General features: G+C 56.2%; 1 protein-coding gene across 3 annotated transcripts in view; it reads left to right on the forward strand.

The window, feature by feature from the left end:
- Window positions 1-12,928, forward strand: part of CASZ1 (castor zinc finger 1) — a 155,716-nt gene that overhangs the window by 91,435 nt on the left and 51,353 nt on the right. For 2 of the 3 annotated variants that reach the window (XM_018060355.1, XM_018060356.1), the window contains exon 4: window positions 7,258-7,296. In XM_018060355.1, coding sequence (XP_017915844.1) covers window positions 7,281-7,296 — 16 coding nt within the window. In that variant the 5' untranslated portion in view covers window positions 7,258-7,280. Of the gene's footprint in view, window positions 1-6,634; window positions 6,783-7,257; window positions 7,297-12,928 lie in introns of those variants that run through there. The other variant, XM_018060354.1, reaches the window with a different exon arrangement.

Consider the following 12,928-nt stretch of genomic DNA (forward strand, 5'->3'; position numbering starts at 1 on the left):
TGCCAACTCATCCTCCCCCAGTCCACACGAACTGACTAATCACCGGTCCTTATTGAGCATGTCCTCTGTGCCAGGCTGTGTGCTGCATATGCCCTTATGACAACTCAATGCCATAAGTGCTATTAGCTTTCCCCCTTTTTGTCCCCACTTTTTATAACCACTTTATTGAGGTGTAATTCACATGCCAAGTGTACAGTTCAGTGGTTTTTAGTATATCCACAAGGTTGTGCCACCATCACCAGGATCTAATTTTAGACTATTTCCATCACCCCAGAAAAAAAAAAGCCGGTGCTCATTAGCAGTCACTCTCCATTCTCCCCGACCCTCAGCCCTAGGCAATCACTAATTATTATTCACTTTGATGCTGAGAAACTGGAGGCTCAGAGAGGGTCAGTGATTTGAGTGAGGTTACACAGCTGGTGAGAGATGGAACTGGGATTTGAACCCAGGTAGCGGAACTCTGGCGCCTGTATTCCATGAGGGACTGCCTGATGTCCTGGCTGCCTGGACACATGCAGGTGTCCTACCAGATGTTTCTAACAGCATGGGCTCAGGCGTGTATGAGCACTATCCAAACACGTAAGCCCAGGTGGCAACACGCATGTCTCTCCCCAGGTACACTTGCAATTCCACATAGAAAAATTCACACCCCCCAGAAGGACAGCCAACCCCCACCCCCTTCTCCCTCAGCCAACCCCCACCCCCTTCTCCCTCAGCCAACCCCCACCCCCTTCTCCCTCAGCCAAGCTCCTGGAGGGGAGGGGTTGGCACAGGGACTGACAGCAACAAGGGAGCCAAAGTGGCCAGTGAGACCTGGGTGGTTTGGAGCTTTAAAATGAAGAATACCCATTATCTCCTGTAGCTGATAATTGTAACTGCAATAAAATGCCAACACAACATTCCAGAACAGGTCCCTGCCCAGGTTGGGGCCACAGGCTGGGCCGTGGCCCCGGGGGTGAGGTAGCGAACTCAGCTCTCTGCATCGTGCTTTCTCTGTCTTTTCTTCTCTCTTTCCTTCTGTCTCTTTCTCACTCTCTTTTACTTCTACCCAGTTTCTCTTTCCCTTTTTCCCCTCCCACCTGCCTCTTTCTTCTCCACACACCCACTTTCCCACCCTAAAACAAAACAAAACAACCTTTTGTGACCACACTTTTGCACTTGAGAAATTAGGGAATTAATGTGAAACTGTTACTGTTCTGATAAGAGATACATACAAGGATGAGAGACAAAGGGGAAGGGAGAGAATGAGTCTGTTGGATTTGGTTTGGGGTTTTTTTTCCTCCTTCTTCCCTCTCCCTCCAAAGCGGAAGATCCGGCCGGGCCAGTTTGGATATTTATTAAGAAAAAGCCAAAGATAATTAACTTTTTTGTTTTTGTTTTGTTTGCGGGTGCCTCCCCTGCTGGCACTCCTGACTGCCTGGCAAATTAAACCTGCTCCCTGCTCCTGGGAGCTGGGCTGCCAGCAACTCGGCTACTGCCCGCCCTGAAACTGCCGGGCCCAGCGGCTGCCCACCCGGCCACCCACCTTGGGTTGGACATCTAGGGTCACTTTATGCTACCACCGGTGCCACCTCCCCAGGCTCTTCTGACTCCAGGAGCAGCCTTAGAGAGTGGGGTAAGTGGCCTGGGATGGGGGGGGCTGAGAGAGGAGGGCCTACTATTGGGGTTATGGCCAACAGTTCCCTAAAAGGAAATGGGGGTGAAAGAGTGAGCTCTCCCATGAGGAAAGGGTAGTCCTTCTGGCCAGTTAAGCCGGTTGGCTTCCCAGAAGAGGGGAAGAACAGGGAATGAGCTGGTAGTGCAGGGAGAGGCCAGATTTGGGCCACGTCCATCCCCGGCTCTTCTCCCAGAAGGCTGGTACACTGCCAGGGCCCATGGCTCCTGGGAATGCTCTGGAGAAGGCTGGGGGCCACAGGACCATCCCATGATGTCTGGCTACCCTGGGCATCAGGCCCCGTCCTCCTCTCACCTCTGACCCAGCCCAGGCCATTTGGGGACCCGGCCGGGTGCCTGGAGAGCCGGCACCTGGGTCAGAAGCTGGCTGCCTCTGGTCTGCTGCCCCAGAACCGTGCAGAGCCCTGAGGCCAAGCTGTGACCTGGGCCCAAGCCATGTCCGTGGGCCAAGAAGGTGGCACTTATAGTCCTCGTTCTCGGTGGGGGACAAAGTTGAGGGCATCTGAGGAGCCAGGACAGCGAGTGAGGAGGAGGGTCCTCTCCAGGGCCTGGCCCAGCCCTGATGCTTGGGGGTGGAGGTGTGCTTTGCCCCTCTGCTAAATTAATGTGCCTCAGCCCCTTCCCTGACAGGGACGTCTCCCCTGCCCCCCTAGCTTTGTCCCCAACTGGGCAAGCAGGCATCAGTGCATGTGGTCCCTCCAGGTAGGGAACCTGCTCTGGAGCTGGGCACAGAGAGGAGGGCATCTTCCAGGGATTTTGCTGGCCCCCTTTTTTTTCTCTGAAATATAAGGATGAGCAATTTTTTTGGTTTCAATTTAGCATTGGAGAATTTTATAATTTAGTAATTAAAATCTCTGATAGGCTTTAGAAATTGCGGCTAATTGAATTTAATGGGAAGATGATTTTCAATTTTATTTGATTACCGGGACCCCTGGCATCGGTATTTATGGGAAAAAAATGGGAAATGTGCTGTGTGGGCTAAGATGGCATAATTGAATTAGGGATAATCGGATTTCTCCGTCATGAATTTCACTATAATTTTCCTATAATTTTCCATTAGATATCTAGTTTACAAATATTCACAAAGAAATGAAGCTCTTTCGGAATGGAGATTGCTGGCTAACAGGATTACGGGGCCGAGCGTGCGGCGGCTCTGCCAGCCCCTAAACCGCCATAATGCATTCCTTGTATCTGCCTTACATTTAGCTTGAGCCGGGCCTCAGCCCCTGGCTCTGCTAGGCCTCCCTGCCCTTTGTTTCCTCTTCATCCCGTCTTCCCTCAGCCCGGACACCGAAACCATCCAGGGCCCAGGACCTCTCTCACCCAGCCTCAGGCTAGCCCCGTCCCCTGTGCCAGGCGACGCGGCTCTTCGCTCCGTCCCCACCATCCTTCCCATCCACCCTTTGCTGACTTAGGGCTGTTTCTGACACTCTTCCGCTGTCTGCCCGGGGAGGGCACTCACACGCGGGCACACGGGCTCCCTCGCAGGTGCGAACATGCTGGCTTACAGGCACACACAGTCGTCTGGCCAAGGCTCCAGTGCCCTGGCCCAGTCGCCTCAGAGGGAACCAGTTTATTGGGATCCTGGGGTGGGGTGCAGGAACAAAAGGAGCTTTGTTCAAGTTTATGTGAAAGTTACGAATTCAAAGTGAGAGCAGATAAAGCATGAGATACCCAGTGTGTAAACAGGCTGCTGAGTGAGAAGGCCCCGGGCTCGGGAGGGAGAGAAAAAGAGTGGGCAAACCAGGGATGCGAAGATGCTGGGAGCCATCGAGGGAACCTGCCTGGGAAGAGCTGACAGGCTTCCTGAGACCCCTTCGAGGGGCCTGATGGTTGGCATGGCTGTGTAGGGCTCCTTGTTTTCCCTCGGGGATGGGGAGCGTGAGGAGGAGGGCCTTGAGACCAGGAGGAGCTGTGGCTTTGGGCTTTCCATCCCTGGGGCCCTGGGCACAGAAACTGTGGCCTGGGCTCAGGGTTACAGGGGTGTTACCACATCAGGGTTCTCAAGGCAAAATGGGCCACAGGCTGAGGTGCCCGAGTCCTGGGCCTCTCCCCTTCACACAAAGGGAAAGAGATCGGGGGACCCCCGCCGTGACACGGCCTGTGACTCACGTCTATGACCTCAAAGCCTCAACCTTCTCAGGTCTCAGATCATAACACGCCAGGATGGCCTCATTTTCTGTGTGTCTCAGGAAGGAAGGCCCCTCGCTCTTGGGCAACACTTCTTATGCCGGCAGTGGCTGATGGCAGCCATCATCTTGGCAGAGCTGAGGGTCTCTGGGCCGTTCCTGCCTCCCTCTACTACTGGCTGTGCTTGGGGGGCCCCCTCTAGTCCACCTTGCCTGCCCCCCCCCCTTCCTTCCAGCTCTCTCAGTTCTACCCTTCAGCCATTCCTCTCCAGCCTTGATCCACCAGAGGTGCAAAGTTATTATGCAGCCAATCCTGTGGGCCCTGTGGTGGGTAACTGGCAGGCAGGCCCTTCCAGACCCTGACCACCATCCTCAGAAGCCCAGAAGGACATTCATAGGCAGCCCATAGGCCATGTGGGTATATATGCAGGGAGCTGCCCATAGGTGCATATTTCAAATGCACCCAGAAATTCCCCTTTCACCCCTATGTCTTCAGGCTTCTGTCTACATCCCAGTTGCCCACATCAGGAAGCAGACACTCAGATTGGGATTTGGGTTGGACTGCCTGCTGTTACAACCCAAAGCTGTAAGCCTTGCTTTGGGGAGTCAGGGGTGGGAGTACCCAGAGGCATGTGTGTACCCCAGAGCAGTCCTGGAAGCCGCAGTGCCCTCTCTGAGATCCTGTGTGGGGAGCAGAAGCTCGTGGCCTCACTGCTTGATTGCCCTTTGCCAGCAACATCTAGGAAACACTGGGCTTGGTTTGTTTAAGGAGCTCTGGTCACTTATTCAAGATTTTAGGGCTGGGGTACACTCAGAGCTCTTGGGCCTCTCCAGCTATTCATCCTCCGTAATGATGGGGCAGGCCTGAAGGGTAAAGGTTGTGTGACCACCGGAATGGGGGTTGCCAAGAAGGCATCAAGGAAGGCGGTCAGATGGGGAAGCAACGCTAACCTCCCTGTGAGGCCACTTGGAACTAAAGCGCAATTTTAAAAAAAAGAAAAAAAGAAAGAACAAAAATAAGGGAAAAGTGGGAGAAACAGTAGACTGTTAAACTCCCTGACTTCTTTGCCCCAAGGCCTCCCTGGGCCTTTCCCTTTGCAAAATAGAAATATTGCAAAAACAATCCAGTGCCATTTTGCTGAACTTTGCCCAAAGAACAGAGAGCAGAAAGCCTGGGTTCTGAGCCCCTCATTGAAGTGTGGCCTCCCCTGAAACAGGATAGGGAAAGAAGGCAACAGGCTGGGTGCAGGAGGGCCCGAGGGACAGCTGGGGACAGTGAAGTCCAGGTGTTTCACCTGCAAAACAGCCAGCTTCCTGCTCACCTGCCTGCTTCCTTCCTCGGCACCGCGCCCCCCGACCCGCCCACCTCCCCAACCCCACCCCCGTGGGTAATCTAGGTGACTAAAATTGAAGGAATCTCAACATATCTGGCTACAGCGGGGACTTCTGGGGACAGAAGGACCCATCAAAGTACTTTCTCTGAGGGTGAAAAGAGGGAAAGGAGAGAACAAGTTGCCTGGTCCAGCGATGAACTGGCAGGCAGGAAATGTGGCGATGTCCGAGGGGGCAGGCGGCAGGACACTGGCTCCTCGGCGGAGGGTTGTCTGGGCACTGTCTGCCCGGGCCCTGCATGGGGTGTGGCAGAGGCAAGAGGGCGGGTTGGAAACCCAAGTGACAGCGCAGATCCGTGGTGGGGGCGCTCCTAGGACTCATAGCCAAGGCGGGGTGAGAGAAAAGATGCTGCCCGGGCTGCGGAGCTGGGGGCTGAACTTCCGGGCAACAAAAGGAGTAGGAAGGTCCCGAAAGCAGAGACGTAGAGGGGACCAGGGTAGACCAGGGATCGGGGTGGGGTGGGGTGCCAGGGTGCATTTAAAGGCAAAGCCAAACCGAAGTGGCGGAACCCCGGGGGTCCCTGCACTCGTGAAGCCTGCGGGGGGCCACGGTGTGCGAAACACCGCGAGCCGCCGCGCGTGTTCCGCGGGACACCGATGCCGACTGCCCCCGAGTCTTTTCTCCTCAAAACTAAAAAACACCACCAACAACAGGGATGAGGGAGGAAAGAAAGCCCCTGGTACCCCCGCACCCGAAACCCGAGGGGCGCGCGAGGGGGGAGCCGTGGAGTAAGGCTCAGTAGGCGCGACCCCGCGGCGCTCACACCTGAGCCCACCCGCGCCCAAAAGTTTGCTCGGCCGCGCGCGCCACGAGCCCTTGGCCGGCCGGCGCCGGAGAGTGAGTCCGCGCGCGGCCGCCATCGAGTCGCGCTCGCAGGGCCGGAGCGCAGAGGGGAGCTTGCGAACGCGCGCCCGCCAGAGTCCGGCCAGAGTTGGCGCGGGGGCGCGAGAGAGGGCCGCCGGCTCCTCTCGGACCGCCGAGCCCCCGCCCGCCTCCCCGCTCCTGCCCGGCCCCGGCCGCCGAGTCCCCGCCTCCCTCCTCCCTCCGAAGTCTAAGGTTTGGGCAATCGCTGAGCCAATAAGGCTGGCCGCCCGGGCCGGTGCGCTGAAGTCGCGCGCGCTCGCGCTTGCAAGCGGGCGCCGGGCGGGGGCGCGCGTGTGAGCAGCGCGCGCGCGGCGAGCGGGAGAGGGGACCAGACGGAGGCGCGCGTGAGGGAGCGGGCGCGGGGCGGGCGAGCGCGAGCCCATTCACTCCAGCATCCCGGCGGGCGGGCGCGCGCTGGCGCGCGGGCGCGGGCGGGCCGAGCTCTGCTCTTTCACCTGCCGGGGCGGCGCGGGCCCGGCCTGGAGGAGGCGGCGCCGTGGCCGCCCTGCCAATCACCTCGGCGCCTGGCAGCGCCCCCAGCCGCTCCCGCCCGCCCGCTCCCTCCTGCCAAACTGTTACCCTGAGTGTTACAGTCAGGAGCAATGACATCAGGGCTTTAAAACAACTTGTTATTCGGGGAGTAATCAGTTGCAATTAGGCATTAATTAAGTATTATGAAAGTTGATTATTTAAGTGAATTCGGCTTTCGACTCTCCGACTATGGTGAGTACCGGAGTGGGGCGGGGGAGGGCAGGGGGCGCCGCCGCGGGGCTCCGACCCGGGCGCTGGGCGGGGGGCGCGGCGCGGCGCGGCTGGGCGGGGCGGGGGTGGCGGGTGCCTAGCCGGGCCGGGCGCGGGCGGGGGCGCCCCTCGGCTTCGCGGGCCGGCCGGGACCCCGGACCCGGGCAGGGTCTATAAATAGTTTCTCTTTTAGTTTAATAAAGTCGAGAGCGGCGAGGAGCTGCTTTGAGTGTGCAATGCCGGAGCGCGAGAGCCAGCGGGGCGGGAGGGAGAAACTTTCGCTCTGCCTCCGGGTCCCCTTTCTCGTCGCTCCCCTCGTCCCGGGGACTTGACCGCCCCTCGATGGGGGGAGGGTGCGGAGAGCCGAGGGGGGAGGCTGGGGTGGGAAGTGGGGGGCACTGCGAGAGACTAAACAGATTTCTTTTCTTTCCTCTTCTTTTTTTGGCGATCCTCGAAGAGTTTGGGACCAAAGAGAGGAGAATGGATCTTGGTACAGGTACCGGCCGGTGGGAACCAGGGGGTGGCTCTTTCACTTTTCTTTCGGTTCTTTTACGGAAGTTATTATTTTTAGCCCAATGAGGTAGCAGCTGAGCAGGGGGTGGGGGCTGGCCTGGAGAGGGTCTGGTGCCGGCTGCGCTTCTCGCCCTGGTTTCTGGATTGCGAGGCTTTTGATGATATTATTGTTATTATTTGTTACTTGCTTAGTGACTGTGACTAATTTGATGCTTGTCATTATGAAAGAACAGAGAGGAGCGGGAGCTGGGGGGCACCCAGAGAGAGGATTTAGGGGTTTTTTGTGGGGTTTTTTTTTTTCGTTCTCCGTGTTTTTTGAATGGCTGCGTGTTTTTTCTGTACCTTTTTTTCCCCAGGAAAGATCTCTATGTGTCTGGCTGTGGGGTGTGTGTTTTTATTTTTTTAGTGGGGGGGTTGGTTTAGTTTTTGAAAGCAGCGTCCTGTTGGGAAAGGTGGTTAGTCTGGTTTCGGGGCGACTGTCTCAAGGTAAAGGAATTTAATTTATTTGGGACAAGGCCTTGTCGGATGAACAAGCTGCTTATTATGGCTAATGAGTGTTTTTCACCTGAGAACCCGTGGGATGAGGCGGCTGTTATCAGTTCAAAGTGAGGGGCCCAGGACTTGCTCCCATCCCCTGTAGCCCCCACCCTGGGAGAGGGTAGACCAGACCAACTACTCAATTTGGACGTCTGGGTTTTGGGGTGCCTAGCATGGCACCTAGTTTAGGGTTCCAGATAGCATAGTGCTGGCATGGAGCAGAGTTTATCCTGAGATTTGGGTGTTTTATTGGTTTTAATCTAATCGTATCAACACTTCTTTTCCCATCTGAGTCTAGAATGATGGTTTACTTTAAATTCCTCAAGACTTCCCATTAGCCCTCTGTATTGAAATAGACTTTTGACCAGGACCCTCACCCTAGGCACTGTCTTCTTCCTAAATGTTTTTAAATCTGTGCTAAACAGGTTGATAATTCCTGGAGATTGATCTCTGAACCCTTCTGTTTCATTTATGGAAGGTGGTATGGGTCAGAGTTGTTGTTTATAATGGCCCAAGTCCATGGCATTGCCCCTTGGGACATTTGACCTTTTGAAGTCAAAAGGGAGTGGGCAGAGAGGGCAGGAGGCAGCACTGGGGGGCCCAGTGACAGGACATGGCGGCCGGCGTTGGGAAGGAGGGAGATGTGTTTGTGGGGGAGGGAGTATTAAGACTGTGTTCCGCCAGGTGTGATCTTGGTGAATCCCATGTGGAGGTCCACACGACCTCTGTGCCCAGGAAGGGTGCGACACCCCCTGCTGGGCAAAGTGGTTAAGGTGTCTGAGGCCAGGGCTGCCACCCTGCCCCTCCCTGCCCTTCCCTCCCACGGAGAAGCAGCCCGCCCCCACCTCTAATCAAGTGTCTCATCAACTCCCTCTCAGGCCCCACCCCTTTTCTTTAGAAACAGGGGCCCCCACCCATCCCAGCTGAGAAGCAGACCTTATACATGGACCAGTGGTGGTAATGCACTGCCCCCTACTCGGGGCAAATGATCCTGTGCTTGTGGGTGCACAGGGGACCCAGGCATTACCTAGCTGGAAGTTGGGTCATCTTCATCTTCCTCCATCCAACCCCGATGGCAGCTGGAACTGGCCTCCATCCTGCCCCCTTACATCAGCCTGCTCTTGGGGCACACTCCAAAGCCCTTCCATAGGGTATCCCCAACTGGAGAGAGGGCCTGCTGGGCCTGTGGGTGGCAGAATCTCTTGTCGCACTTACTTGTCCCTGCACTCTAGAGACAGACTCTGGGAACTTTTCCTGGAAGTTAGAAGGGCCCCTGAGGTCAGCTGGTTCCTCCTGTAGCTGGAGCAGGGCACTCTCAGCAGGACCCAGGCCTGGGCTCTGGCCACTCAGTGAGGGGAGGTCCAGGGTGTCAAAGTTCTGACTGTTTCCTGGAGGAGTCATCTGGTGATACCATCTCAGCTTTTTCTTTGAACTTGGAAGTTTCACTTAATCTCAGGACTTCAGAAGAAAAGCACTTTTTCCCCTCTTCACAAAAAAAGGGAAGCAGGTGGGAACTCTGAGATCCCCTCTGAGCCTGTCTCTGGACTCACTCCATCTCATCTTTCGTCGACTTCTTGAATGTACTTCGGCTCACAGCCAAGGCCAGGGACCTCATTTCTGGCCTGGGCTCATTTCTGGTGTGGTGAGGGGCTCTCTTCTTTGAGGCCATCTCGGGCAGCTAGCACTGTACAAGGCTGGAGACACAGGCCCCAAAGGGTTGCTGGCACCAGGGGCCCAGTAAACATTGGATCGTGGGTTTAAATCACCTCCAGCTTCGGACAGGTCTAAGGAAGCACTCCAGCCATAAGTAACTCAGTGGTGGGAGAACCATGGCTTCACCCGGGGGGTACCTCAAGCAGGACTTCAAGGCCCTCGGGGACCATGTGGACCCCTTTACTTCCACCATAGTTCAGCCAAGGGCTGGATCAATCTGGACGTCTTTAGCAATAAAAAATGCCGATGTCGTCCTAATTCACCAGGCCCCGAGATGACAGCAAATTTACATTTTTTAATTAAACTAGCAGCCAGTTTTTATGAGAGGGGGTTGGGTTATGCAAATCAAATGGTTGTGTACGGAAGATTAGGAGAGTTTGGGAATAAATTCCACAAATGCTAATAAAAAAAAAAGAGGAAAGAGAAAGAAAGGGAGGGAGGGAGGAGAGAGAGGAAGAGAGGAGGACATAGTTCCATTAGGCCCTTTTAGAGTGATTTCCCTGGGGGAGGGAGCCAGGAGGGGGAGGGGAGGAAGAAGGAAGCTTTCAGACACAGGTGAATCCAGGCTGCACTTGGGAGGCTCCCCAGGATTAGGCCCCACTAGGCTGATTCCCAGGCCCTAAGAAAACCTGGAGGCCAGGGTGAAAATGATTTTGAAACAGCGGTTAAGCTTTAAGAAGGAACTCGTGCCCTTGATTCTTGAGGATCTCGTTGTAAGTGCCCCCCAGCTCCCTAGGGAGATCCTGAGAAGATGGGGAGGGGCTCTCCAGGGCTGGGGCTGTCCATCAGAGGACCCAAGGTGGACTCTTCCAGGTAAAGGGCAAAATGGGCAAGAGAGCAAGTTCAAAGGGATGACCAGGGACCCCAGCGGGAACCACGAGGGCCAGCACTGCACACGGAGCTGTGCGGCTGCCGCTGTGTCGTCAGGGTGAGTCAGGGGAGGTATCAGTGCTGCTCACTGAACCAGGCCTGCTTCTTTCCCCTGGGATCAGCTCAGCTGGGACTCTAGATCCAGATCCCCTTTCATGGCATACAAACCCCCGTGTTGTATCCTGGCCATGGGCTCAGTTGTGGATGAGGCCAGGAGTGATGGGGTCAAGGGAGGCTGAGACAGATTGGCTTAGTAGCCTAGTTCTTGGAGTGGAATAGTGTCGTGGCCATGTGCTTCGAGGATTCCCAGTCTCAAGGAAGGAGAGGAAAGGCTGCAGACTTCTTCCAGGCAGTATCTGACCCCAGGGAGGAAAGACTTCGGCTTCCCCAGCCCAGCCCCTGCTGGGTCTGAGTGTCAGACCACCGCTAGACTCTCAGGACTGTTGTGAGCCACTGGTTGAAGGCCAGTGGAGTGGAGGCATCTAGGAACCTTGCTGGCTGTGGTTACACTTTCACCCGGATGTACACTGGGGACTGGGAAGGTTTTTGTGGTGTTTCTGAAGGAAGAGATTCCATGCCGGGCTTGGGGCAGAGCAAGTTGTCCTCGGTTTTCCTTTGTCGAGCCTTTACTTGGCCAGATACACCCACTCGACCAGTCTAAGTTGGGGCCGGTCCCTACCAACTGTCAGGTTGAGCACCGGTTTTGCCAGTCTGCTGCAAGGGGTAGGTGCTTTGGTGCCATCTTGGCAGGAAGGAGCATTCAGAGCCAAGCACAGACTGGGCCGCCTCGGAAGTTGAGGGTTTCCTGGTACCATTCAAGCAGAGGCTGGCTGTGACATTTGGAGGGACACAAGCATCAGGTGACCTTTAAGGTCTCTGGTTCTCTGACTCCCAACCTAATTTTGCCGAGAGGGTTCAGTGGGACACCCTGGGGAGGGGTTGAGTAGACCTGCTCTTCGTAAGAAAGCATTTGAGAGAGGCAGCTGTGGGTTGCGAAGTGGCCCCTTGAACCAACCCCGGCACTAGTTATGTGATATCAGAGCATTACTCTGGATCAAAAGCCTGGCGTAGCTATTTTCCTTCAACAGGAGACAGAGGCAGTGAGGGCAGGTCTGAAAGAGCCCTCGGGGGACCCCGTCACAGGCCCTTTTTCTCTTTGGGATCAACCAGACGAACCCATTAAGTCTCCCCTCTAAGAAGGGCACTGGGGCCAGCTAGTCAGTCCTCTCTGGGCCGGTCTTCCCCCATCCCCCACGGCCGGGGAATCTGGCCAAGTTGCAGCTTGGGTTTTTTTATGATGGAAAAATAAAATAAATGGAGGCACCTTTGGAGGGCTGAGTCACGCAGCAGCATCTCCTCATTAAAGCTGCTGCCCCTGGCTCGAGTCCCTGGGCAGGGGATGGGGTGGGGCCCCGGAGGCTCTGGGCCTGGACTCCTCTTCCTAGACCTGGCAGGTTAGTGATGCACCCACCCCGACTCGGGCACCCTCCTCTGCCTGGCCCAGCATTCTTAGAATATAGTCAGGCCACTTTTTCACACACACACACACACACACACACACACCCGCTCCCCACCGCTAACACCAGCCCCCAAGGCCTGTCCTTTACACTGCCCTCCCCGCACTGGTTTTCAGACCTTGACCACCTGGTGCTGCCACACCCCCTCCTGCTCCTCCTTGTCCTTCTCCTCCTCATCTTCAGGGGGAAGGAAGTTGCTCTGTAGTAATTACAGCCTGTGGGTCCCCACGGCAGGCAGCAGCTGTTCCGGGGTAGCTGGGCCAGGGTTCAGGGGGAGGAGATGGCAGTGGAGGAGGGCTGGTGGTCCCACGGAGTAGAGGGGGAAGGGGCCGCTTCTTGGGGATGGGTTGGGACAGGGGGCAGCTTGGTGGTCCAGTGCTCACCCCTCTGGCTGTCTGACCACGACATAGCATCCTCATAACCTCGACCCACGAGGACATACTGGTGACCCCCAGAAGTGGAGGAAACCCCAGACAGGTAGTGGGGCCTGCAGTTCTTAGTAGGCACTGGGGAGCATCCGCTACAGGAGCTGAAACAGTGAAGGCCACCTGGTCCTTCCCAGCTTTCTGGGATCTGCCTGGTAGAGGGAGACAGGTGTGTTTACCTGTCCCACCAGGCAGAGAAGCGCCTGATCAGAGAGCGCAGGGAGTTTTGTGAAGGAGTGGCCTTTGAACTTGATAAAGGATGGGAGGTATTGGGGCAGATGGAGATGGGCGACGACGTTTCCTGCGTCACCCACGCCTTCCAGCCTTCCGCCAGTCCCTTGCCTCTCTTGCCTCGTACTCTTCACTCTCCTCTACCTCGCCCCTCCCCCAACCTGAGGAGCAGAACTCTTGCTTCCCATTGTGCAACCATAATTTTCTGCCCTTTTTGGCCCAGGCCGCCCAGCTCCCTAAAGCCAGGCCCTCCTGCCTACCTTCTTGCCCCTCCCCCTTTGCAGCCTCACACCCAGTTGGCCCTGGAAGGAGATAAGAGATC

Source organism: Capra hircus, chromosome 16 (genome assembly GCF_001704415.2).
Source record: "Capra hircus breed San Clemente chromosome 16, ASM170441v1, whole genome shotgun sequence".
NCBI classification, from domain to species: domain Eukaryota; kingdom Metazoa; phylum Chordata; class Mammalia; order Artiodactyla; family Bovidae; genus Capra; species Capra hircus.